The 25,089-nt window shown below is 53.0% G+C and overlaps 12 protein-coding genes and 1 non-coding gene across 13 annotated transcripts; 6 read left to right on the top strand and 7 right to left on the bottom strand.

Moving 5' to 3' along the window:
* Positions 1-3: 3 nt before the first annotated feature.
* BU25DRAFT_t67 lies at positions 4-116 on the top strand. The gene has a single exon. It is a non-coding gene; the product is annotated as a tRNA-Leu (tRNA).
* A 48-nt stretch (positions 117-164) lies between these two features.
* BU25DRAFT_448172 (FKBP-like protein) lies at positions 165-1,483 on the top strand. The gene is made up of 2 exons (XM_033709587.1): positions 165-836; positions 1,065-1,483. The coding sequence occupies exons 1-2, from the start codon at positions 620-622 to the stop codon at positions 1,217-1,219; spliced, it is 372 nt and encodes a 123-aa protein (XP_033562409.1). The 5' UTR covers positions 165-619; the 3' UTR covers positions 1,220-1,483.
* A 536-nt stretch (positions 1,484-2,019) lies between these two features.
* BU25DRAFT_448171 (heme peroxidase) lies at positions 2,020-3,731 on the top strand (the record flags this gene model as incomplete). Its single annotated transcript, XM_033709586.1, has 3 exons — positions 2,020-2,167; positions 2,222-2,620; positions 2,674-3,731. The coding sequence occupies 3 exons, from the start codon at positions 2,020-2,022 to the stop codon at positions 3,729-3,731; spliced, it is 1,605 nt and encodes a 534-aa protein (XP_033562408.1).
* A 513-nt stretch (positions 3,732-4,244) lies between these two features.
* On the top strand, positions 4,245-5,546 carry BU25DRAFT_42080 (uncharacterized protein). Its single transcript, XM_033708043.1, has 3 exons — positions 4,245-4,348; positions 4,415-5,214; positions 5,286-5,546. The coding sequence occupies exons 1-2, from the start codon at positions 4,284-4,286 to the stop codon at positions 5,199-5,201; spliced, it is 852 nt and encodes a 283-aa protein (XP_033562407.1). The 5' UTR covers positions 4,245-4,283; the 3' UTR covers positions 5,202-5,214; positions 5,286-5,546.
* Positions 5,502-6,764, bottom strand: BU25DRAFT_42076 (class II peroxidase). Its single transcript, XM_033708039.1, has 3 exons — positions 6,667-6,764; positions 5,839-6,547; positions 5,502-5,784 (listed from the first exon to the last, which is right to left on the bottom strand). The coding sequence occupies exons 2-3, from the start codon at positions 6,511-6,513 to the stop codon at positions 5,563-5,565; spliced, it is 897 nt and encodes a 298-aa protein (XP_033562406.1). The 5' UTR covers positions 6,514-6,547; positions 6,667-6,764; the 3' UTR covers positions 5,502-5,562.
* A 132-nt stretch (positions 6,765-6,896) lies between these two features.
* On the bottom strand, positions 6,897-7,725 carry BU25DRAFT_421200 (uncharacterized protein; the record flags this gene model as incomplete). Its single annotated transcript, XM_033708071.1, has 2 exons — positions 6,897-7,441; positions 7,542-7,725. 2 exons carry the CDS (start codon positions 7,723-7,725, stop codon positions 6,897-6,899), a joined length of 729 nt encoding a protein of 242 aa, XP_033562405.1.
* Positions 7,726-9,915: 2,190 nt separating this feature from the next.
* On the bottom strand, positions 9,916-12,044 carry BU25DRAFT_42046 (carbohydrate-binding module family 1 protein). Its single transcript, XM_033708018.1, has 2 exons — positions 11,607-12,044; positions 9,916-11,556 (listed from the first exon to the last, which is right to left on the bottom strand). The coding sequence occupies exons 1-2, from the start codon at positions 11,825-11,827 to the stop codon at positions 10,011-10,013; spliced, it is 1,767 nt and encodes a 588-aa protein (XP_033562404.1). The 5' UTR covers positions 11,828-12,044; the 3' UTR covers positions 9,916-10,010.
* A 512-nt stretch (positions 12,045-12,556) lies between these two features.
* BU25DRAFT_42044 (uncharacterized protein) lies at positions 12,557-12,930 on the bottom strand. Its single transcript, XM_033708015.1, has one exon. It carries the CDS (start codon positions 12,831-12,833, stop codon positions 12,615-12,617), a length of 219 nt encoding a protein of 72 aa, XP_033562403.1. The 5' UTR covers positions 12,834-12,930; the 3' UTR covers positions 12,557-12,614.
* A 250-nt stretch (positions 12,931-13,180) lies between these two features.
* Positions 13,181-14,186, bottom strand: BU25DRAFT_41960 (short-chain dehydrogenase/reductase-like protein SDR). Its single transcript, XM_033707946.1, has one exon. The coding sequence runs from the start codon at positions 14,058-14,060 to the stop codon at positions 13,221-13,223; it is 840 nt and encodes a 279-aa protein (XP_033562402.1). The 5' UTR covers positions 14,061-14,186; the 3' UTR covers positions 13,181-13,220.
* Positions 14,187-14,834: 648 nt separating this feature from the next.
* Positions 14,835-15,767, bottom strand: BU25DRAFT_313157 (uncharacterized protein; the record flags this gene model as incomplete). The annotated part of the gene is made up of 1 exon (XM_033702164.1): positions 14,835-15,767. A coding segment is annotated over one exon (933 nt), but the record flags the coding sequence as incomplete, so codon positions are not given.
* A 2,143-nt stretch (positions 15,768-17,910) lies between these two features.
* BU25DRAFT_410315 (uncharacterized protein) lies at positions 17,911-21,458 on the bottom strand. Its single transcript, XM_033706252.1, has 5 exons — positions 20,954-21,458; positions 20,426-20,834; positions 19,972-20,361; positions 19,157-19,923; positions 17,911-19,108 (listed from the first exon to the last, which is right to left on the bottom strand). The coding sequence occupies exons 1-5, from the start codon at positions 21,077-21,079 to the stop codon at positions 18,116-18,118; spliced, it is 2,685 nt and encodes an 894-aa protein (XP_033562400.1). The 5' UTR covers positions 21,080-21,458; the 3' UTR covers positions 17,911-18,115.
* A 189-nt stretch (positions 21,459-21,647) lies between these two features.
* On the top strand, positions 21,648-23,489 carry BU25DRAFT_410314 (uncharacterized protein). The gene has a single exon (XM_033706251.1). It carries the CDS (start codon positions 22,007-22,009, stop codon positions 23,360-23,362), a length of 1,356 nt encoding a protein of 451 aa, XP_033562399.1. The 5' UTR covers positions 21,648-22,006; the 3' UTR covers positions 23,363-23,489.
* Positions 23,490-23,523: 34 nt separating this feature from the next.
* BU25DRAFT_439661 (aspartic proteinase precursor) lies at positions 23,524-24,977 on the top strand (the record flags this gene model as incomplete). The annotated part of the gene is made up of 3 exons (XM_033709118.1): positions 23,524-23,799; positions 23,924-24,247; positions 24,330-24,977. 3 exons carry the CDS (start codon positions 23,524-23,526, stop codon positions 24,975-24,977), a joined length of 1,248 nt encoding a protein of 415 aa, XP_033562398.1.
* Positions 24,978-25,089: the final 112 nt, after the last annotated feature.

The following is a 25,089-nucleotide window of genomic DNA, read 5'->3' as shown; positions in this document are numbered from 1 at the left end:
ATTGTTCGTTTGGCCGAGCGGTTATGGCGTGTGACTCAAGACGTACGTCTTGCCTTCATTCGAAGGTAGCATTCTCATAGGGTTTCCCTGCGTGAGTTCGAATCTCACAGCGAACACTATCGGCTCAGTGGTCTAGGTACGCCATTAGACAACTTTTATCTTTGCCAACAACTAACCGTTCTACAGTCGTATGATTGTCGCTTCGTAAGCCTTCCCAACATGATCTACCAAAGAATCATTCACTAACAAACATCAGGGGTCTGAAGCCCAGATACTGAGTATCGAAGATGTGACAGGTCCCGGGTTCAAATCCCGGCTGAGCCCATCCTTTTGCCGTTTTTTTCGATGCCCATTGGGTGTTATTCCGGTTTGGGTGCACGTAGTGGTGGTGTTTGTATCGTGATAGCTCACCGCCCAACACATTCTGCCGCCCCACAACGAGCTCTAAGCTCCCCGCTCATCAAACACTCTTACTTTTTGCTGCGTCATAGCTACCATTATACATACATACGCTTGATTTGCTTCGCTCTTGATACACCCGCACGATCTAAAACAACAACATCCAATCGTCTTACCAAATCGACACTTCCCTGCGCTACCCCTCGACACATAACGCAACATGGCGCCAAAGAACAAGGGCAAAGGCAAGGACGCCAGCGACGCCAAAGACGCAGGTGGTGGCGCCAAGGGCAAGCTTAAGCCGGCGACGAGTATCAATGTGAGGCATATCCTGTGCGAGAAGCATAGTAAGAAGGAGGAGGCGCTCGAGAAGATACGGAACGGCGCGAAGTTTGATGAGGTTGCGAGGGAGATGAGTGAGGATAAAGCGAGGCAGGGTAGGTTTGTTCCTTCTTTCTGAGCGCTGTGCGGAGTGAGAGGGACGCTGGGTCGCTGATGGGCATTACTGCACCATAGTCAATATCGTAGATGGTTCAAGCTCGCAGGAAGCACACAAGATCAGCCTTCCGGGGCGATTCCTGTCAGGCCCGCCGTGGCTAGGCCATCGATACGATTATGAACTCATGTACTATTGTGCTATATGGACAGACTGACAAGAATTGTAGGCGGCTCATTAGGCTGGAAAGTCCGCGGTAGCCTCATGCTCGACTTTGAGAAGGTCGCATACGAACTCGAGCCTAGCACGACCGGTGCGCCGAAGATTGGAGAGGTCAAGACGAGTGAGGGATATCACATCATCATGGTCGAGGGGAGGAAGTAGAGACAGATACTCAGATACGAGCGGCGATGCGGGTCGAACGGCAGCGGCAACAATAGCGACCTTGAAGTGACAACGATATTATGAATACGAATTACGATACCATGAGCATGGCGATTTGCGATGCAGGCAGCTTGGGTTGAAGCGACTATCAGGACACCTTGAACGTGGACGAGTAGATGCTTTGTCTCGGTGTTGCGTCTTAGCAGCTCGCCAATCCACAGACATCATCCTAGGTTCCTGGCGATTCTGGGTACTCTATCAAGCATGCAATTCGAGATGCATCCAGTGGAGCCTCAACGGCTTTTCGCCGAGGGATCCGTGCCTCGGGCACTTTCACCGCCACAGCCGCTTTGACCCCACACCACCATCGCGAATCTATTTACGGATCACGGCCGATGCTAGGCTTCGAACTGAGATACAAATACGAGAAAGAAATCAAGGCTTGCAGAGCTTGACAGTTGTCCGTGTGCCGTCATTGAGCTTGATCGTGTGGTGGTCGAGGATCCCTGCCGTGTCGACTTGTTGAAACAGCAGGTGTCATCCTGAATTTCCTCCCTGCCATTGGCTCCACACAAGGGTTCTGCGAGCAATGCAGAGTACGCTCAGCGCATGAAGGTCTTGGTGTTGAGATCTACCGCTATGGGTGCAATCACAATGCGCTATGCTTCTGAGGATAGTACAAATACCTGATGATCCCTTGACGGCTTTGTGAGATCATCAGCTTTCGTCCTTCACTTTTGAGTTCTCGGTTATCTTTCTTGACATATTCGTTTCTTCACAGTCACTCGCTCAACGTAATAATGAAAGCCTCCACGCTCGCTGTGGCCCAAATTGGCTTACTCAATGTACTGCCTGCAGCGGCTGAGTACGTTTGGCCAAGCAAGCATGATAGGATGGAAGACTTGCTGGTCTTGCAGGGCGGTTACATCCGCGAGGGCTTTGTTGATGGTCTGTATTGGACTGTCCATGACCCAGTATGACCGACCAACTCACACTTGCTAGGGATCTCACCATGCACACGCAACCCCAACGCCCCTGGACGCCAAACCGCAGCAGAATGGATCCGAACAGCTTTCCACGACATGGCAACGTTCGACAAAGCCACTGGTATTGGTGGCTTAGATGCTTCCCTTCAGTTCGAAACGGACCGCGCTGAGGATGCCGGTGATGCTTTCAATGCTACCTTTGGCTTTACGAACAACTATTACAGTATCCGTACTTCAGCTGCTGACCTTGTCGCTCTGTCTACGGTTCTTGCTGTGGGAAACTGTGGTGGACCGAAGATTCCGTTGCGTGTTGGTCGTGTTGACGCTACTGAAGGTGGCGCTCTGGGTGTGCCGGAACCGCAGCAGGACCTAGATACTCACAAGAAGATGTTCGCTAAGGCGGGCTTCAGCACCGGTATGACAAACTCTTCGTTGCTACTTCAGTTCCTTTTGTTAACGATATGTCAGAGGACATGATTGCCATGGTAGCCTGTGGTCACACCATGGGTGGAGTACACGGCAAGACGTTCCCAGAGATCACTGAAAACAACACAGAGACAAACGTTGTTCACTTCGATTCGAGCGACTCTACGTTCGACCCCAAGGTCGCAACAGAGTATCTTGATGGAACTACACAGAACCCGCTCGTTGTCGCTCACAACGACACTCTAAACTCCGACAAGCGTATCTTCGCCGCCGATAACAACGTCACCATGAAAGCGCTCGCTTCGGATCCGAAGACCTTTCAGTCAATGTGCTCGGATATATTCGCTCGCATGCTCGACACCGTGCCATCCACCGTCACTCTCACCGAACCCCTTGAGCCCATTCCGCTCAAACCCTACATCACATCCTTCGCCCTCACAAACGCGAGCCACATTACCCTTACCGGCCGCATTCGCCTCCTTACCACATCCGATAAATACGACGACGAGCGCATCACACTCACATATACGCCCCGCTTCGCACCTGCTGCCAACGCAACACTAGACACGACCATCCTCACCACCCCTGCGAACTTCCAACTCGGCACCTCAAATGGTATCTTCGGCGAGCTTTTCAAATGGCACGAGTTCTCCGTTGCCCTGCCTACAAGCACTTCAATCAAGAGCTTCAACGTAACCGTGACCCGCATATCCACCGGCGCACAAACCCTCTACAACAACGCCGGCCGCGGCTATCCCCTGGACGACACCATTCTCTACCAAGACGAACAGTCTTGCCGTGTGGGCAACAACGCTACGCTTGTCGCCGCTGTGCGCAAAAGTGTTGTTGACGTTGGTACGTCTGTGGTTGCGAGTATGGCGAGGAAGTACCATAAGCAGGGCACGATTGTGCCGGCATTTGAGACGGAGGAGTGGAAGGGTGAGGTTGGTAAGGAGGTCGGTGAGTGGGTTCTGGTGACCATTAAGGGTACGCAGCAGCCTGAGAGTTATTCTACCCACTTCGATTTGGTGGCTGGTGAGAGTAAAGTGGAGTATTTGGGGACGAATGTGTTGGGGCAACAGCAGTGCAAAGAGCTCTAGGTATGACATAGAATTTATGCTCTGTTCTTATTTTAAAAGTTGCGTCACCTGTGTTGTTGGTCGTGACCTTCAACTTGAGCTCTCGCCCCCCTGACATTGTTTCACGGTCCTGCACGTGAGCACAACGCAAAGGCATAACAGCACTTAGGCTTTCTCAGACCAGACATAGCTTTTCATCGGATCATTGCGAGTTAGTTCGATTGCAAAGTTGCTGGCTGAACTCCTCCACGCAGGTGCACAGTACAGGGAGTCACGAAGTCCCGTGGCTGAACATAGCACTCAACTGATCACTGATGCCTAGCTGCTCAGGCGGACATGTCGAACAACAAATTATACTTTCACGTCATCAGATCAACTCCAGATTCACGTATCACATGTCGATGTTTCGCGGTTTGCATTCGACATGCCTGCGATGACTTTCACTCAACCGCGAAAGCGAAGCGCAAACGCGAGTCTCTGTCAGTTAAAAGAGCACGTTACCATTTGTGCATAACACCTCACATCCCGCCATCTCTCAAGTGTTCTTACTTCTCAACTCTACAGTCCCACGTGATGGCTGCAAGCAACAACGATGGTCTGTGCCCCGACTGGATCTACTCCGACTCTTCCAATGTGCAGTAAGCACCTTTGAACACCCATCCATCTCAACATCTCTGTTTACAATAGTACTGACTTGGTAATAGTGTTGCAAAAGACAAAGCCTGGTTCACATCCTACCACTCCTTCCAATCCCAACTTAGCTCCATCTACGCTATCGGCGCTCCCATCCCAGTCCTCGGAATCGGCACCATCAAGCTCACCGTCAAAGCCCTCCCAGGCTCCTTCACGATCTACGGTACTTCCGTCATCGAACTCCACAACGTCCTCCACGTGCCAAGCTACTTCTGCAACGTCCTCGGCAGACCACTCGCAAATGTCTACGAAGTTGGTCTCGGTGGTTCAGTGCACGAGGGCGGTCCTCCGTCTCGAGGTGGACTGTTTCTTAGTGGCAGGCAGGTCGCGCACTTCCAATCTGGACCTATCAGCTTCTTCTCGCTCGCTGTTCTGCCTCCTAAGGGCAAGGGGTTCGGTGCAAGTCCGTTCAGTAATGGAGCTTCGTGGGTGGTGAGCTGTCACTGGCCCTTAGAGGAACGAGTACGTTGGCAAGCTATTCGAAACCAAACCAAACGGGAGTGGAAGCCGCCGCGGTACGAACCTCCGTATACACTGGAGGAGCTCGAGCACGTGAACGAGCGTTGGGGGAGTGAGTTTCGATTTCTTGCGCAGTATCGGCTGAAGCTGCCTGAAGAAAAGGACCGGAGCGAGGGGAGGAGGATTGTCAGGGAGCTTATGAGGGGGAAGGATCCAGCTAAGGAGGAGGAGAAGGAAACTGAGGTGGAAGGGAAGCTAAAGGATTATCTGAAACCGGATGGTGGGACGAGTGCTAGACATGCCAGAGATCCTTCGGCGCCTAGGGTACCATTTTTGTGACCCATTGCAAGCGGTATGTAACGGGTACAACGTTGTGATTCTATCCGGTTACAGATTCGGACAGGGAACTGATGAAAGGTCAAGCTAGATACGAGAGAAGGAGAGAAGGAGAGAAAGGTGCTGCCGACAAGCCAGCTTCACTCGCCTCGCCATTCTTACAGTCTCACATGCTCGTCTTCACGGTGCAGCTATCAATTACGGCTAAGAGGTCCATGGACTTCCTCAAATTTCCATGCTTGACATAGTATTAACATTACGATTACAATTTGAGTATATAACGCCTCGCTAGCTGCAACGTTACAGTCTGCAAATGACTTCTTTTCACATCGAACGCTCCAATGCCGTAAAACTCGACAACAACTCAAGAATCATACGTCAGCCTTGCAAAAGCTCTGGCCGCCGCCGATCCACCCAATCTCCTCGCTAGCCTCCTCTCCGAAGCACCAGAAGGAATGATACTCGAACAGTCTTGCAAGCTGCCCACATCATTACCAATGACCGCGAATCGGTTCCATGCATCGGTGAACGCACTGTTCCAAGCACTCGTATCACCATCTGAGAACTCCTTCCACTTCTTCTTTGTCTATTTCATGTTAGCTTCCAGCATAACGATCTATGTTCAGGCCGAAAATCTCACCTCAGCGTTATTCGCCAAGCCCTTGTCGCTCTGCAAACTATACGGCGCCGTCCCATCCAGCGTCTCCTGGTAGAACTTCAAATCGTACACGCTGGGTGTCGAATCCAGGCTCTTCCCCGCCTGTGCGGGATCATCGTTGACTTGAACAGCCACAGAGTGCGTCCCCATCAGCGCGACAACATCATCACCACTAAACCCCTTCGCCGCAAACTTCTTCAGGATCGACGAAATCGAGTCTCGGCTCCCAGGCATGCTGTTCAGTGGTGCTGCTTCACTACTATCCTTACGGCCGACCAGTGCTTTGACGCGAGGCCCAAGCGGACATGCAGATATGGCGGTTGCCGCTGCGAATTGGATCATGTCTGCTGCGCTGGTGTTGTATTTTTGCGTCCAGGAGAGCAGTTTGCCGCAGATGTCTGAGAGCCCGGCGTTCTCGGCGCGGCTGCATTCATCGGTCAGAATGAGGCTGCCGTCGCAGCCGTTATTGATGCAGTCGTGGAATGGGGCGCGGATCGCGCCATGTGCATCACGGCCGCAGCCTGCAAAGGCGGTTTGTAGCTCCGGGAGGACTTCTGACCAGACTTTGGGACAGGAGGATGTGCGGGGGAGGACGCTGAGTGCCGATGTTGAGGATGAGAGGAGGAGGAGGAGGGACGTTAGGGCTGAGGTGTACATCTTGATGTTGAGGCCAGATTATGTGGTATAAAGACTAGATGGATGGGAGACTAAGTAATTGTTGGGTAAGAATAGTGAACGAAACGTCTCCAGTAGGTAGACAGCGAAAGTAGGAACACCCGGTACCACTTTAAGATAACAACTGAGACCTACCAAATATATAGATGCGAGGTCGCGTGAACCGTGAAATCTACCACTTACCTATCACACCTCGTATCGTTCAATCTGACAAAATCTGCTCGCCTAGTGGTCGCAGTCAACGACCGCCACACCGCGTATGTTGCATCCCTACACATCCGTGAGCGTGAGCACTTGAGAAATCGAGTATCCCCACAATTTCCAATCGCCTCTCGACTAGCAACCAACTGCCTTCAAGCTGACAACTAACTGCCGTCCCAAGGAACCTCTGCATTGGCTGCCGCCATCCAGCATTTGCTAGCATTGGCGGACATACACCGTCTCGCCCGGCGCCTTGCACGGCTTCCAGCAAAACTCGGGCAAGGCTGACGCAGGGTTGATGTGTTCAAAGCTTCGCAAAGCTTACGTGCAGGTGCGCCACGACATGCATCTTGTTGTGGTGCTGACTGCTGGGCTGAATAGGGTATGTCGATCTCTCGTGGCGAGAGCTGAGGTTGCCGAAAGAGCAATGAACGAGCAACGAGCGAGCCGCTAGTAAGTAAGGCAGACCCACATCCATGGCTTTTCCGAAGGCCTGGTGCCAGCTGATTTTCCGGTAAACGTGGGGAACCGAAAATGTGGTGCAAGTGAGCGGTTCTTGAGATGGCAAAGTGATGGTTTTTGTGAATTGTGGTGGAGTTTGTCGTTGGCCGTGGGCTTTGGCAAGGTTGCATTGCGTCATCAAACAATGTCCCACGGTGTTGAGCGTTTCGTGCATCACGTAACACTTCATGACTTCTAAGAAGATGGTCTAGAATTCTGACATTGTAAGACAGTTGTGAGGCTTCGTTGAAGAGGTACAAAATCGCAGTCAGCTTCAGCTGCGCCAGCGTACCCGGAGTTTCACACACTCGGCCTCCCCCTCCACCCACTCAACGAATCAGCATAGCGACTGGGATAGCGAATCCCCCGCTCCTGATAGGTGGTCGACCGGTGTCGTGCAGATCGCAGTCGGGTCAAGCTTTTGGCAACCAGGGGGGCGGCCCAAACGATCTCTTGCTGCCCTGGGAAAGGCTGGTGAATTAAGGCCGCCATTTTTGGAACACCATGCCGGGCGCACAAAAGCATGAGGGCCGATGTAGCATTTGCTAACCGTAACCACGACGAGGCATTTCGAAATGTCGGCATGCAGATAGGATTGGCTGACCCTCGTACGATGTTGCGCCTCAAGGCTGATTGGTCTGCTCATATAGTTCCTAGGAGACTATATCGGCTACAAAGGAGCATGAGGATTGATGTGCCATTTGACCAAGGAAGTAACAAGAGCTCATATCCCTCAACCTCAGACGACTCCGTTGTTTCTCAACCTATCGAATGGACTTTATCAGTTTGGCAACAAGATGCCGGCCTTCAACGAAGCTGAAACTACCTATACATCAACAGAATCCCAGCCACAGCAGCTCGCCGAGTGGCCTATGATCGACAACACGACCACGTTCGACAATTGTTGGGTGGCAGCTTCTAGATTTCTAACGAGAACACAACTTGTATCAACATAATTCATAACAGCAATGTAGGCGGCTTATATGGCTACGGCAATCAGTTTCCAGGTACCCTGGATTTCATGCACGTCAACACAGCCCCTGCTTCCTACAAATAAGCTGGCTACTTAAACGGCTTCACCAAACCCACCACTACGAGTTCAAGCCACAGCAGGGTTGCAACCCGCACGATACTGCCAGTCCAGACCAGCACACGTCAACGCAGGGATCTCACACCCATCAAGTGCTAAACCGCATCCACTTGGTAATGGCGTTGGCACCCCAGGTTCTCAAGAGAGTTTCACAAACAACAGGATCAGCGAGAGCATCCGTCTCATATACTACCACACCGACGATTTGGTCAAGGCTGATGCACTAGCATGGATAGAAACCGGCGAAGAACACGACGGCCAAAACTCTAAGTCGAAACTCGCTCAAATCGTTGAAATGTACGGTGGTGTCTCGAAAACAGGGTGTAGTGGACATTGGGTTCTGTACGACAGAGCCCTTGCATGGGCCACAGAAACTGGCGCAGCCACCTTGATAAAGATTCTCAAGAAGCTAGCGGACTCTGCTACACGCGCATTCAAACAGCTTGCAGCCACACACACACTGATACCGGCAGGGCGATGACGTTGACGGCAATGACTCCAGCTAAGAAGAATGTGCTTCTAGCTGCAAAGGGTTTTTATTGAGTATGCGCCCAAGTCTTTGCCAACAGCAGCGACGTTGTCCCCCACATTGCTTCTCACCACCCACGGCAGCTGACCGAGCCAACGGACTTCCTTCAGCAGTTCATCAACGAGCTGCGCATTCACTAATCGTTGAAACCCTTCCTTCATCTCTTTTTATCGAGCTACTTCAGGTATTCATCGGTACTGCGCTGCACATTCTTCTGGCTGCCATCAGGCTTCATCTAGCCCGGCAACAAGCCGCCCTGGATGGAAAGCACAACCATCTCCGCGTTCTCAAGGTACTTTGTAACATGTTGTCTACCCCACTGTCTACCTTCTTCTGTAGCTACATAAGAATATACGCATCTTATCTGTGCAGTTGACGGTAGCAGGCTTGTAGCTGTAATCTATCAAGGTAGGGTCTAAGGTAGTAGAGCGGAGTGGAGAGAAGCTCACTGCTTCTACCTGCCCCCCGGGGAGGATGTATACCAAAGGCTGCAGGAAGAGGTATCTAAGGGCTTGCTCGCAAGTTACCTCACAGAAGGAGTGTGGAGCAGTTGAAGGGCGCGTACAAAGGTTGTTTGAGCCGCATGTCTCGCTAAAGGTATACACGCTCTCAAGGCGGACACAACGATAGCCACTTCTCGACTTCTACAGGCTAGGAGGTTTTTAGCCAATCATAGACAGTGATTCGATATAAGCAGCGCAAATCTGCTCCAAATCCCTCCCAAATATCAGAGGACTGTGATATTTAGACCCGGCTCTCTGCAACTTCAGATGTGCGGTCCTAACCACACAATAAACTCACCGTACAGCTTGTTGGAAATATGACAAAGGTCGGATGATCTTCACAATACCGAGCATGCAGATACAGGAAAGAGAAAGCAGGAGTGAACCGATGACTCCAACGAGAAGTAGATCGGGAGACACCAAGGACTGAACAGTGATATGGAAGAAAATGTGGTATCACATGCATCACGGAGAGGATGGAGTCTATTATGGCATGACAAGCCGCTTTGGCTCTCTTGATTGAAGAATAACGTTCAGAAAAATCGCTAGATAGAATCGAAAGACTCCCACTGGGAGATGCATATTTACAGATGCCTTTTGCTGCTCATATGGGAAGCGTAACCGGAGAGAAACTGTCTAGATCGTAGCAACGAGCTTACTCGGCAGCCTCCTCAAGGAAAGCAATGAGCTCCTCAATAGTCCAGAGCTTGTCAGCAGCAGGTGTAGCCGACGCGGAAGGAGTAGCGCTGGAAACAGCGTCCTTGGAGATGACAGGTGCGGCTGAAGAGGCAGCAGGTGCCTTGGAGGAAACAGCCGCGGTGGGGTAGGCAGTAGCAGCCTTGGTGGTGGAAGCAGCGGGCTTGGTAGCGCTGGGCTGAGCGGCGTTGCCGCCCTCAGACTTGATACACTGAGAGTAGTAGGTGTTCTGGACCTTGCAGGTAAGACCCGATGCGCAGGTTGTGCTGCCAGTGTAGCCTTGACCACCGCAACGGCCGTACTCCTTGACTTCAGCATCAGAACCAGAGCCGGAGGTAGGCTGGGGCTTAGTGACGGTAGCAAGAGTAGTCTTAGCCGGGGCAGTAGGAGCCTTGGAGGAGGCAACGGCAGCGGAGGACTGGGCAGGTGCCTGGGAGGCGACGGCAGTGGCAGTAGGCTTGACGGCAGCGGAAGACTCAGCAGCGGTGGGCTCAGCAGCAACTTCAGAAGCAGAGGCAGAGGGCTCAGCAGTGTTTGAGCCGCTCTCAACCTTCTCCAACCACGCAATGAACTCCTCGATGGTGAACTCGGCGTCGCTTCCGGGCTGAGCCTCGAGGTAAGTAGCGAAAGAGTCTACATTGTACTTCTTGTCACCAGTTTCGGGAGCAGCGGTAGATGAGGCAGCAGGGGTGGAAGCAACGACCGAAGAGGCAGCGGCGGAAGTGGTAGCCTCAGTTGGCTTGGCTTCAGCAGCAGACGAAGCGGCAGCAGAAGTGGCGGCAACAGAAGTGGCAGCAGCAGAAGTAGCGGCAGCAGATGTGGCGGCAGCAGAAGTGGCGGCAGGCTTGGAGGCAGCAGCGGAAGAGGCAACGGGAGTCTCGGCGGCGGCGGAGGAGGCAACGGTAGCCTTGGATGAGGGAGCAACGGTAGCGCTAGCAGAGGCACCGCCGGTAGCCGTAGGAACACCAGAGATCTCACCGAAGGTCAGGAGCTGAGGGTCAACCTTGGTACCGCGAGCGTAAAGGGCAGGGCCAGGAGCAGGGTACTCGCTCAGAGGGGCGTGGATAGAGAAACCAAGACCAGTGCCAGTCTTGGAATATGCCTCAGGAAACTTGACACCCGCAGGGGTAGCTGTGCCAGAGCCAGTAACGGTAAGCTGGTAGCAAGTAACGTAGTGCTGAGCACCTCCGGAGGCGGACGCAGCGTGAAGAGCGATAGCCTCAGCGCGGAGGAGGTAGTCACCAGGGGCGATGTCCTCAGGGATGGTGAAATCGAGCTTTCCGCAGTTGTAGTTGAGGTCCTTGGTGCCCCAGTAGTCATTGTCACCCTGAGTAGAGCCCTCTGCCTTCTTCCATGTGTTCTCGTAGACTTTGAAGAACTCGGATGAGCCATCAGCGGTAGCGGCGTCCTCAACCTTAGACATGTAGGCCAAGACGGGACCCCAGTGAGCGCCACCGATACCCTCCTCAGTGCAGAGACGGGTGTTGTGCTGGTGCATCTCGATTCTAAGACCTTGTTAGCCACTCGATCTTTATCACATGCTCGTCTGACATACGTTACTGTGTCACCAGCCTCAAAGCCACACTTGCCAGAGGCGGCAGCAGGGCTGACATTGCACTGCAGAGCTGTAGATGTGTAGTCCTCGATGGGGCTGTTGGAAGGAGGCAGACGAGCACATGTGCTCTCCAGATCCTCTCCGTTCTTCCAGAGTTGTTGCCAAGTGGCGTGGGCGTTTGCCAGCGCAGTGATACCTGCGAGAACAGCGACGGTCTTCATGATGGGTAAATGAATGTGGGTTTCAAAAATGAGTGACTTGAAAAAGAATGAACGAAGAACGGAGTTTGCAAGGCAAAGTAAAGAGAGTCAGCGCAGCTGCGTTACCATTCAAGAAGTTGAAGTACCGTACGTCTTATATCACGGCCGTCGAAGGAGCGCTACTGCCGTCAAAGCCGGTATACGGTTAGCTCCAACCCAAGCAATTGTTTCGTTCTGTGCCGGTCGCATCTTAAGGACAGCGCTAAAGACGTGATGTTTCTCGAACCACATGCGCATTGATGACCCGGAGGAAGCTTTACCATTTTCTGCTCAGGTACCAGATCTTACAAGTTTAAGAGGGGATGTGTGATTGGTGGAGCATTTGCTGTGCCTGGCAGTAGGCCGATGTTGGTCTAGGTAGCGCCCGCTGTCAACCCGTGCGGTGAATCCTTCTAAATGCAGGGGTTTCAGTCAATGCCCTCTTGGGATATTGGGCCTACTATCTTCATCCTGGCTTGGTGTGAAGATGATGCTCGTGAATATACCTCGATATGTTGTGAGCGAATGTTGAACGAAACTGCGTTACCGCTGTCAGTTGATGCGCAAGCTACAGCTATAATGCTAGGCAAGGCTGTCTTTCCTCGCTTGAAGGATGAATTGGAAGGGCCGTACAGCCTCTCGCTCAAAGGCTAGTGTGGCGCACCCAGAAATCTCGGCTTCCTTCTGGGCTCGACCATGCCGGGTACCGGACGTAATCTTAGTGACAGATGAAGGTCTCATCATGATGCACATTGTTCAGAAAGGGATTTCAACCCTTTCGGCCGATTTGTGCGGTATTGGTCATAACTGCAATCGCACTCGAATGACAATCGATGTGTAGCAAACAGCAAAGTTTCGTTTGCTCTGTCGAAGTGTGGGAACACAGTCGGGGCTGTCGAGATGAGAGTCTAGGCGACAAGGCGCGCGCGGGTATGGATGAAACGTCGAAGTGGGGCGGCTTAAAACGGCATTTGCATGATCGCCGCATGGTATAAAGCGGTCGACGAGATTGCGCAGAGTCGAGGAAATGAGCACCACGTTTTGCAAGGCGAGATGGCGCAGAAGGGCGAGGTTCGAGCCTGAGGGATGTGGTGAGTTTAAGAAAGGCAGCTCTGGACAGCTTCGCACGGTTGCATGTCTTGGCTGACGACTGCACGTTTCATCAACACCAAAGCATCCACTTCGAAGCCTCAGGTTTACGTATCCTTCTACAATGCCTGCCGACATGACTTCCAATTGTTGACATCTTGGAAAGATTTCAAAGTTGCGTTGATGGCGAGTTGGTCGACAGATTGAAGATGAGATTGTCTACTCTCCGGTTCTTCCGCCTCCCCGCTCAGCCTCATGAAAGAGCTATCGATTGCAGTGCTGAGACTTATTCTGGGTACACCATCTTCCTCCCCACTCCGCCATCGACTACAACCTCCTGGCCCGTGACAAACCCACTTTCAATGAGGTACTCCGCGGCGCGCACAATATCATCACTCTTGCCGACCCGGCCCGCCGGATGCCATTCGATATCGTCCTTGCTCAGTCCTTTTTCCCAAGCAGTGCCCTTGTCGTCAGCAGCTTTGCTCTCGTTCTCGACATGGATCCAGCCTGGGATGATCGCGTTCACTCGAATCTTGTGACGGTGTCCAAGGGATATGGACATCGACTGTGTGAGGCCAAGGATGCCTGCCTTGGCTGTAGAGTAGGATTCGTGGTCCGACTCGGCTTGATATGCTCTCGTCGAAGAGACGTTGATGATGGTGCCTGGAGAGCCTGATGTCGAACTGCCAGCAACGAGCAATGGTACGCAAAGTCGGCTGAGAATAAACGGAGCTGTCAGACCGATGGCGATCTTGAGGTCCCATTCAGCCTCAATATCGTCGCCTTCGCCTTCCATGGTCCTGTCCTCCGCGATCTGTAATGTCGTCGGAAAAGCGTTGTTGATCAGAACGTCCAGTTTTCCACCGAAGGTCTCCTTGACTGTTCGAACTGCATCTTTGATCTGCTCACGCTTGCTTAAGTCGCATTGCAGTGCATGCCAGTTCCCTTGCACACTTGACCACTTGCCGGCTTGCGATTTGACATGTTCCAGCTCTTCTGTGTTCGAGTCAAGGATAATTACTCGATGACCTTTCGACAAGAATTGGCGGAAGAGGCCGCGACCGATGCCACGAGCTCCGCCCGTGATAAGAATGTTCAACACCTTGCTAGATGAAGTTGACATGGTTGTTGTTTGTTACGTGGAAGACCCAACAGCCGGCGCCGTCGTTGAAAGGCTTGTACTGGATGGTGCTTCCTCAGAACAATTGCATCGAAAATTGGAGTGACATCATTGGGTGTCCGTGCGGGGGGTAAATGCTCTTCGCAGCTTGGTGTCATCTCCATGCTCCCGAAGGATCGCTCTCAACTCACACAGTAATACAGTCCTTCCTACATTCAAAATACGTAGGCCCGGGACGGTTATGCTGTCGACGCCTTACTCCAGGGTGACATAAGTCAGAGCATCTTCGGAGAACATCTCATCCATTGTCAAGGGATCCGGCATTCTTTCCCTATCTTGAAAAGAGCTTCTGGGATCAACTCCTGCTACTTCGTCTTCGATCAGCTTCGAGAGAGCTGCCCATGACATCTGCCCTACACCGACGCGCCTAAGACTACCTATATTCCTCTTACTGGATGTCAAAAATAGTCCTAAGCACATAGGCTTCTCCCCATCGTTGAGCAGCGTGCCCACGATGAGGAAATACAGGCTGGTTCTGGATTCGCCGGTGTGGCAGATCTCATAGAGCGGAGTAGGAGTGGACTCGCGACGGCTTGAACTGAACATCTCGTCGAACTCTCGAATCGATGGAAGTGTTGTATCTGCGATCTTCCACTCCAAAGACACTTGAGCTTCCGGAGGGCTGTGGTACGTGCAAGGAGTGTGCAAGTCGATATCACGCTGGTCGTCGAAAGCAATCCATCCCATCACGTGGCCGCCCCATCCTTTGCGGACCGGATTGACACCGACATACTGTTTCAGCAATACCTGTGGCAAATTTCCACGGGATCTGTCATTCAGGTCGCCTCTCCTTGGCGGACCGGGTCCCACACGTACTTTCTCGTCGATGGTAAGTGCAGATAAGTCAATTAGCCGAACGCACACCACTAGATGGCATGGTCCACTGCAAGAGATGGGCGTGAGGTCCTTAGGTAACGCGATGAGCCGACATCTCGGCTCGAAAGCCGGCAGTCGAATCGCAGAGGGATGTTGAATCGGCCTATCCCACAATGCCCAAGACCACGACGGCGCCCGATCTTCGAATGGGCCCACTGGCTTTTGGTCAGTGGGAAGCCACAAAAGTCCTTCGCACAGTCTGTCTGCCCAGATGCCAGCACGCCAGGCTTGCGTTGTCCCGGCTTGGATCTTGTGGACCAATCCGGAAATAGCGATGAGCTTGTCGCTTGCTCTGGTAAGATTGCAATGGGAATATATCTCAACAAGATCAAGCCACTCTAGTGGCGTCGGCCGCGTAGAAGTCGTTTGATTGGACGTTGATGCGGACCTGAGAAGACTGCGAAGATCGGACAAAGCCGACGGGTTGTAACGCGGTGTTTGCTGTTGCTCGACATTCCAAGCTTGGAACTGCACAATGGATCCATCCTCGCACGTCATACCATCCTTCGACTCCAGGTATACATGGCCGACCGTGAAGTGGACAGTTCTAGACGAGAGAACTCGCTCTTGCAGTACCCAGGCTCTCTGAGATAGTGCACTGTGGGTGACATCCCGCTCGGAGTCGAAAGGGGCGCAAATCCCTGTGAGAGAGCGACCAATTGGTATTCGGATTGCAAGCCGCTTGTCTAGTGACGCAGCAAGGAAACCCGTCGAGTCATCTTCCGCGCAGTGAGTGGCGAATGTGACCTGGGCGTTCATGAAGATGGCGCCCATGTTCTGAGACTCTGTCGCCCAATCCTCTGCGCTGTCTTGAATAATGCACAACGCATCGATCCACACATAACCAAATCCAAGGATCCTTGCTAGATTGAGAGCATCCTGAAACGTTTTTGGCAGCTTAGCTATATCAACACCGCTCTTGAACTGATGTAGATTCGATTTCGAGGTGGTTACATGTTGCAATGACCCCCAACGGTGGCTCAGTGCCACATAAGGAATGACTTGTCCAGCTGAACTGCAACTTGCAATGACCTCGTAATCGACTACAGCGACCTCGTCCGAGCTCAGCCTCAAGAGCCGTTTGGGAAAGATGGAAGTGGTCGTGATGGAGGCCTCCGGTTCTTGTTGTAACCAAGAATGTATCAAGAGAACCTTTTCGGCTGGCCCCAGCCTAGGATCTGGTGACAAAAGACTGTCGTTTAATGCCATAGGTGGGGATAGGTCTAACTTGTGTCAGCCGAAACGTGCTGGACTTTCCCAAATTACGCACCTAGAATACCGGGTACCGACTTGGAGTTGAACAGCAGCGGTTCCATTATTGAGAAGCTATCGAGTAGTGTTTCGGGTAGCGGTGAGTCTGACTTGTATCAGCGGAAATTTGCTGAGTTTTTCCCAGCTACGCACCTCGAGTATTGAATATCGTCATGGATTTGAACAAGGAAACTCTCGAGTAATCCACAGTCCCTTTCAGGGCCCGCACGCGTGTCCGAAGGCTGCTTCTCTTCTGTGTTCGGAAGCTAATAGTCAGTTCAACAAGAAGATGTGTAGGATGACGCGGCACAGGTGATCCATCGATACCAGCTCGAAGCGTTATTTCCACCTTCGGCTTCTTCACGATACTACTCGTCCCATAGCATTCATCGTCAGAGACCCCGTTCTCATCGTAACTACTGCCATACGAGTTGCCGAACGGATCGAACTGCGGATCTTGATAAAGCTTTGTTTGGGTGATTAACAGGCCATCGGGGCCTTGAAGGATAGACAGTAGAATGGCGCACAGCTCGCAAGAGATCGATGACGATCTCAGTCTTTCTTCAGTCAAGCTCTCTTGAACATCGACCCGAGAATCGCAAGTAGTAAAGTTTGAGACGGGCTGGAGGCGAGGGTTGGTAGCCGAAGTTAACGACTTGATTAGTATCCTGTGACATGCATTGCAGTAACGGCGGGCTGGATCACGGGGGTATCGTTTCCTCGAGAGCGAAGCCTTTCGATCCGAAAGAAAGCTATCGAACTGCGAGTCTTGTAGGCTGCTGCCGTCGGATATGATTGCGTTCTGGATCTGAGCCTGATTTAGTGTAGGAGAGTCGTCCTCACGCAGGCGCTTCTTTGAGGTCCCCGGTTGTGCCATCGTCTAAGATGGGCAGCATGCGCAAAACTCGGCATCCAGACAGAGACTGCGTGAGAGAGTGAGGCTGATGAGTAAGCTTTGAGGTAGAGTGGGTATCAATCGCGCGATCGCTAGGGACGAATTACTTGTGGTGCCTGTTGTCCGCGGCTCGTCCGGTCCTTTACTTATGTGTAGTCGCTCCCTGCAACTGGTGAGTTGGCTAGTTCAAGTGATGTTAAGATAGAGAATGTCGCGAGGCTCGATGATAAACGTGGGAGCTTAGCTGTCAGTGTCTCCAGTAGAGGTCAGGTGGCGCAAGGCTGGAAAGGATACACGTCAGCTTTTGTGTCTGCATGCTAAGCGTACTTGCTTGAGATCGCGAAGGGTCCAATCACATGCATCTCATGGCCGCTTTTGAGATCTTCAGTCGCATCGTACGACGCTGTGGGTCCGACAGTTGAGGGGGGTTTGGTGAGCGGCCTCAATGCGATTAAAGATGACCAGATAACGACCGGGTACGTCATGGTATTGATGGAAACCCCCGCTACACTGTGATCAGCACGTGTGAATTAACAAAGTAAAGACAGATCGCAAAGTATTCTGTCACAAGGACAAGGTCGTCAGTGTTCTGTCTGCGCGGACACAAGCGTGGCGACTGCCCAAGTAAGACATGCGGTGCGAAGTCAGACACTTCAATGTTCATCTCACACGCAATTTTCGCGTTGGTAATCAACACGGATCCAAGGAAATCACGTTGCATTCAGACACCTATAGGAGAGAAAGGGAAGGAAAGCTTGTTTCGAGATCGGCCAAGAGCACACCATATCCATCCAGAGCGCCCTGCAGCACCCTGTTGTCGCCATCTCGTCAGGGTGTGGTGAAGATTGCACCAGCGCCTTCAGCAAAGGAGCGTCATCGCTAATACCCAATTTGAACGCCAAGAGAACCCGAAAGATCCGTAACAAGTAAATACCGATAGGCGTGCTGAGATGTTGCATGACTTTCCGACTGACACCTACTGTGTCTCCTCGTCGCTGGCGTCAAGAATGTCATACTCCTCATCCGTCATGAACCCTTCATCATCAGAGTGAAGAGCAACGCTCTCGGCATCCTCAAAGAACTCCTCATCGGAGGCGACGGTGACGGTGCGAGCGATGGTGCTCTTCTCGGACACGGGAGACTGCGGCTGGACGGTAGAAGTCTCGTATGTGCTAGACTCGGGCGACTCCTTGTCCAACTGAGGGAAGATCATACCCGAGGATTGGACTGCAGGCTGACGCTCTGGTTGCTTCTCTTCGACTGGAAGCTCGGCGGTAAGCTCCTTGGCAGTCTCCGCGACCTTTGGTACGGGAGCTGGTCTGATGCTAGCCAGAGCAGCTGCGTGCTCCTTGCGACGGTTCTCAAGCAGGCGCTCGACTGCAGCCTTGCGAACCTGCTGGATGCGCTCCATCTTCTGTTGCTCGAGCTGCTGTGCCTGCGACTGACGAATAGCCTTCATATTCTCTAGCCTGGCCTGGAGAAGGGTCTCGTACATATGTGACGATGAAGAAGACTCGGCGACCTCAGAGACATGGACAGGAACTGGTGCCGGAGCGGCGACAGTCTGAATGTCGGACCACAGTCGGTGACCGAAAGGAATGCCATCAGCGGTCTTGAGACGCCAGTAAGAGATGGCAGTACCTTCGCGCTGGGGAGCCTTCATGACAACACGGAAAGATGCCTCCTCACCAGCCGGTACCGGAGCGCAAATGACGTTACTCTCGCTGGCATCGGCAAGCTCGGCTTGGCTCAATGGGCGGGTGGTGTCGATGTTCAGCATGTTGTCACCACCAACGTATCGGACGCTGCAGCCCGCAGGCCATGCGTTGGGGCCAGGGTTGCGGAGTGTCCAGACTTGCACAAATTGCTGACCAGCGCAGATCTTGGAGCCATCGATGATGGTGTCGCGAATAAAGTGTGCATCATAGACTTCGCGATTCTGCTCGGTCTTCGCAACAACAGGCTTCTCCTGCATGAGGTTAGCATAGTGCTTGTCTTGAATACAAGGGACGCATACCTGAGGAGGCTCGGACAAGAGGTCCTGAATGGCAATCTTCTCCTTCTTGACCGGCTCAACTGATGGCCTCAGGTCAACAATTGTCTGGACTTGGGTGGCAGCATTTGTCGAAGGAGCCACAGGGGCAGTCTCGGTGGCAGTCGAGCGCCTGGACGCAGGTCGGCGATCCCCAAGAGCGGTGATCGAGTTGTTGACCTTCTCGTCCATGGTAGTGACGCTGACGTTGCGGACGGGAGTCTTGAACTTGATGAGAGGGTGCGTGTGGTTGTGCTTGTTGCTCGGGTGCGCTTCGCAATTCTGGCAGAAATCGGTGTCGTGACACACCGCGCACTTGTAGCGTGTACCCTCAATGTACGAAAGGTTCTCCTTGTCCTTGCACAGAGGACCGTCGCAGTAGATGCCGTAGTGACGGCAACCGCTCGAAAGAGGCTCAGTGAGGGGCTCGTAGATTGGCACAAAGCGGTGACGGGGGTGGATGATCTTAGCACTCTGCAAGCACTGAGAGCAGTAATCCCAGTCTGGGCAGTTCAGGCACTTGTGGCGCACACCGTAGATGAACTTGTCACATCCATCGCAAACTGCGTTGTGGCGTGCGTTGCGGCCCGGGTTGCAGAGAGCATTGCCCAAAGCAGACAATGAGGTCTCTGAGGTAGCCCCCTTGAAAGCGTGACCGGGGTGGTGGCCGTGCTTGTTGACTGTGTGGCAATCCAGGCACAGGTCGTAGTCTTCGCAGACAGTGCATGTAACGAACTCCTTCTCGGAGAGAACTGGCCAAGTCAGAATCAAACAGCAAATGCAGGACATGCTTGGCTTACCCTTGACGCAGCTGTTGCAGGTGCGTGTCGCCTCCTCTTCATATGTAACAGACTGCTTCTCGTCGGTGAAGGCGCCGGGGATATCCTTTGGCTCTGTGGCCTTGACCTTGGGTGGAATACGCTGGGTGGTGCTGTTCACGACGTTGCCGTTCTTCACGAAACGCTTCACCATCCAGTGGCCGTCTCCGGGGCAGTGCATGCCAGAGTCTACACAGGCAGGGCAGAGATCGTAATCGCCATTGTCGCAGACGCTGCAGTGGAAGTGCTCATCATCCATGGGGTGGTTGCAGTTGTTACAGTACACAACCCAGGCAGTGCATGCTGCTGATGGCTTGGGACGGAATGTAAGCGGGACGTTGTGTGGAGCTTTGGAAAGCTTGTCGAAGAAGGCTGTTGAACGAGTCAGTATACCATTGTCTTTCGTTCGCCTATGAACATATGACGCAGCACTTACCCTGGCGGGTTGTGAACGGCCTCGACACAGGAGCCTCTCCATCGTCTGCAGGCTTCAAAGGCGAGACCGGGCTGACCGCCTCGAACTTGGGAGCCTCCGGAGAGCGGGCAATGACTGGAGAGGTGGGAGCAGCGACCTGAGGAGTCAGGGTCTCGGAGCTCAGGCGGAAGACGGAGGCGTCTGGAATAGCTGCACGAGGGAGCGCGGGAGGAGCAGGCGTAGGGAGCTCAAAAGACCCGCCCGGAACTGTGGCCCTCAGACGGAGCTTGAGCTTCGCCTTTGCGGCGCGGAAGAGCGTCTTGTAGACAGAAGGCGCGTTCGAGTCGAGGGTGACGTACGCGGCGGCTGAGTCGGAGTAGCGCTCGAAGACGACCTGCTCGTCATCGTGAATTTGGAGGCCGGCACGAAGCTACAAGAGAATTGTCAGTCCGCGTGTTCCTCAACATCAGAGCTTCGGCGAGCTGGAGCTGTTGGCCGAAGTGAGGCGGCAGCCTGCTCGTCCGGCAGCTCGGATAGAGTACCACGCACCTTCTCTGGAAGAACGTTCGCTCCGAGATCCTTCAGTGGCAGCTTGAGCTTCCTGGTCTGGCCGCGGAAGAGGACCTTAATAATGATGGGCGTGTCCAGCGTAACGGGGACGTTGGTGGCAGCCATGGCGGGCAAGTGAGGCGGCTGACGATAGTCGACTGTCGGCAAGGGTGCAACAGAGCGACGCTGCAAACTCGCTGCGGCGCGATACTGCTTGAAGAATGCAGCAGTCGAGAGAGGGTGCTACTGGGCGGTGCAGGTCGGTGGAAGTGGAGGTTGGAAGGAGAAGATGAGGTAGCTGGGGGAGCGGTAATGGTAGCTGCCTAGCTCGGGCCGTCTAAACGTGATGCGAGCACGTCAGGTTCCGCGGTTCCACTGCAACGCCTTGCCTCTTGCAGGCAGCAGATTGCGGTCGTTAGTGAGAGCTCGACACTAACAGTCTGGTTTGACAATGCCCTTGAGCTGCTGCAGGAACAGTTTGTCGACGGTACTGCAGGTGTGGTGAAGTTGATGTGATGCTGCAACAGCTGCACGTGAGGCAACGATAAGGTTTCACCGGTGCACGATAGCAAGGGCGGCCTAGTGCAGAGGTCGAGTATCACAGGTGTGACGCAAGCGCCTTTTGTTCACCACTCCGGTGAGAGGAGTTCCAATCGACGCAACTTCACGGTCAGGCCAGACCTGACCGCTAAGTGGTCATTTGATCACTACTGAGCGGACTTGGAGATCTAAATCCATGCAACAATAGAGGTACCGACCGTCTCGCTGCCTTCTGAAAGCTAACGTTCCATGTTCTCAAGAGGCTAAGTCTCGAATTCCTTGCAGACTCAACACGTAAACGAAAAGGTCTCTTGAGATAGTCTTTGATTCTACTCACAAGCCGTTGCAACCTTCATGATGTCGATGGCCCGTTGTTCAGGCGCGTGGAGGAGATCTGCCCCACACGGCACGCTAATGCGGTTACTAAGCCGGGCCCCACAAGTTTTCTCTTTGGAAAACTGCGCTGCAGGAAAAGTTCGAGCCTAGCATAGTTGTTGTATACCATATTCAAAGATGTCAGATACCGATATGAGCTCACAGGGGGAAGTCAAGAAGGTCATCAAGAAGGAGAAGAGGGAAAAGAAGGAAAAGAAGGGGACGAAAAGTTCGAAATCCAAGGTCACAGCCGAATGGAGCTCAGACAACGAGGCCACTGAGACACCAGCAAAGAAGCGCAAGCGCGAAATCCTGCCTGACGAGATCGTCGTCGACATCGATCTTCCTGAACCGTCCTCCAAGAAAGCTGCTCGTGCCGCGAAGAAGGCAAAGCTCAATCCCAAGCCTGCTGCTGCCGGAACCGAGGCGTCCACAGACGCGACAACAGATGGCGCCGCCAGTGAGGCGAAGAAGGGCGAGGAGAAGCGCTCAGAGTTTGGTGTCTGGATCGGCAATCTGCCCTGGTCTGCTACCAAGGACTCGCTGCGCAGCTTCATAATGGAGAATACCGAGATCAAGACCGAGCAGATCACCAGAGTGCATATGCCTCCGTCCACAAAGCCCGTTCCCGCCCACTGGACGACCAAGCCCAACAATAAGGGCTTCGCGTACGTTGACTTCTCGACCGAACTCGCCATGTACGCAGCCATCGCATTGACCGAGACCAAGATGGACGGCCGCGCACTGCTCATCAAGAACGCAAAAAGCTTTGAAGGCCGACCTGACAAGCCAAAGGTAGAGGGAGAGGAGGCTGGTGGTCGTGGAAAGGCTGTGGGCAAGGCAGGCGGTCACCCACCGAACAAGCGCGTCTTCGTTGGCAACCTGTCCTTCGATGTTACCAAGGAGGATCTCACAGCGCACTACAACCCATGCGGCTCCATTGAAAACATCCACATGGCGACTTTTGAGGACTCAGGGAAGTGCAAGGGCTACGCCTGGGTGACGTTCGGGGATGTTGAGGCTGCTACTTGCGCTGTCCAGGGCTTCGTCATGAAGACCGAGGCTGAGCTGAGAGCCAATAAGAAGAAGAGTGCAGACGGTTCTGATGGTGAAGAAACTGAGGTCAAGAACCCCACAAAGAGGAGAAAGTGGCTATTGAACAAGCTGAACGGCCGAGAGATGCGTTGCGAGTTCGCTGAAGATTCCACAACTCGTTACAACAAGCGTTACGGTAAAGACAAGCCAGCGGCGCCCGTTGATGGCGTCAACCCAGATCGCTGGAAGAACTTTGGTGGTGATAATGACAGGCAAGGTGGAAGAAAGGAGCCGCGAGAGCCCCGTGCGCCGCGTGCGCCCAAGAATGGCCCTAACAGCATTCAGCCCGGCAAGAAGGTTGATCCCAGGTCGATCAAGAGTGGCTCAGCGCACATGAACGCTCAAAGAGCAAGTCAGGCAATTGTGGAGGGACAGGGCAAGAAGACCACGTTCGAGTAAGCTAGTGATGCAGCCTCGTGCAATCGTGACTGCCTGGTTTGGGAGGCAGCTGCACTTCGACTGTTGTTTACAAGATACCCACTTCACCCCACATCACTAGCAATCAACAAACCTACATTCAGTCTCCTCACATCATTATCGTTCAATACCCTATCTTCCCTATGTCGAACCTCAAGCGCGTTAACGTCAAGCCCAACCCTGCCTACGAAAAGGTAGGTATCGCCTCGTACGCGAGTCTACTGAAAAAGTACGACTTCGCCCCTACCACCGCTGGCCCTTTCCAGAAGATCGAAGAGAAGAAGCGGTCTTTCAAGAACGCGTTTCGATCCAAGAGCAAGAAGGAGACCAAGTCTGTTCTGCGCAAGGTCGAAGAAGATGGCAAGCCTGGCGAAGTCAAGGCCGAAGACCAGCAGAACGACGCCCTCTACATCTGTCCTGTGGAGATTGGGACCCCGCCACAGATAATGAACTTGAACTTCGACACAGGCAGCTCAGACCTCTAGGTATGTTAATCTGTTCCTCACCATGCTCGGGTACTATCGACTCATCTCTTTCGTGCAGTTGTGGTCCACTGAGCTCGGCTCGAAGACCAAAGCTGCTCGTGGCAAGCACAACCTGTTTGATGCCAAAAAGTCAAGCACCTTCAAGAAGGTGTCCGGCAGCTCCTGGGCGATCAAGTACGGCGACGGTTCAACTGCCTCTGGTATCGTTGGTACCGACAATGTCACGCTAGGTGGCTTATGTGTTGAAAACCAAGCCATCGAGCTCGCCTCCAAGCTCTCCTCTCAATTCATGAGGAGCGCGGGCGATGGTCTTCTTGGCCTTGCATTCGGAAAGATCAATACCGTCAGGCCCAAAAGAGTTGCTACGCCTGTCGAGAATATGGTACGTTTTCCTTGCTCTGCATTCCCCAGAGATACACACACACTGCCTCTATTGGTCCATGTACTGACGTGCTTTGCCACAGATTACCCAAGAGGACATTCAAGAAGACCAAGAGCTCTTCACCTGTTACCTCGGCTCCTGGCGCGACAAAGACGATGAGGATAAGGGCGAATCCTTTTACACATTTGGCTATGTCGATCAAGAAGTCCTCGACCGTTGCGGTGTCAAAGAACCCTACTACGTGGGCATCGACACCACCACAGAAGGTTTCTGGCAGTTCGCCTCGCCTTCTGCATCCATCAATGGCAAAATCATCGATCGTGGTGCCAACACAGCCATCGCCGATACAGGTACCACACTCGCGCTGGTTAGCGATGACCTATGCAAGCAGATCTACGACGCTATTCCCGGCGCAAAGTTCGATGAGAAGAACCAGGGTTGGGTGTTTCCCATCGGCACTCCAGTCGACAAGCTTCCTAAAGTCACTTTTGCGGTCGGTGATAAGCAGTTCGAAGTCCAGAAGGAGGACCTCGGGTTTGCGAAGGTTGGCAATGGTATGCAGTATGGCGGTATTCAGTCGAGGGGTAATTCCAAGTTCGATATCTTGGGTGATACGTGGCTGAAGGCTGTCTACGCTATCTTCGATCAGGGCAAGAAGAGGTTCGGCGTCGTGCAGAGGATTGAGGGAAACCAGAATACTGCGGCAGCACCTAGTGGTGGTAACAAGTGATAGCATCAAGAGTAGATAGAGACCCAGCTGATAAAATGTAAGACAAACATGGTTTATGGTTACGAAGATGAAAATTGCTTCTCGGTCAACGGATTTTGCTTCATTACTCATT

Source organism: Macroventuria anomochaeta (assembly GCF_010093625.1).
Source record: "Macroventuria anomochaeta strain CBS 525.71 unplaced genomic scaffold BU25scaffold_14, whole genome shotgun sequence".
Lineage (NCBI taxonomy): Eukaryota > Fungi > Ascomycota > Dothideomycetes > Pleosporales > Didymellaceae > Macroventuria > Macroventuria anomochaeta.
Note: the sequence above shows the minus strand (reverse complement) of the source record. Positions and strands in the feature narration are given on the sequence as shown.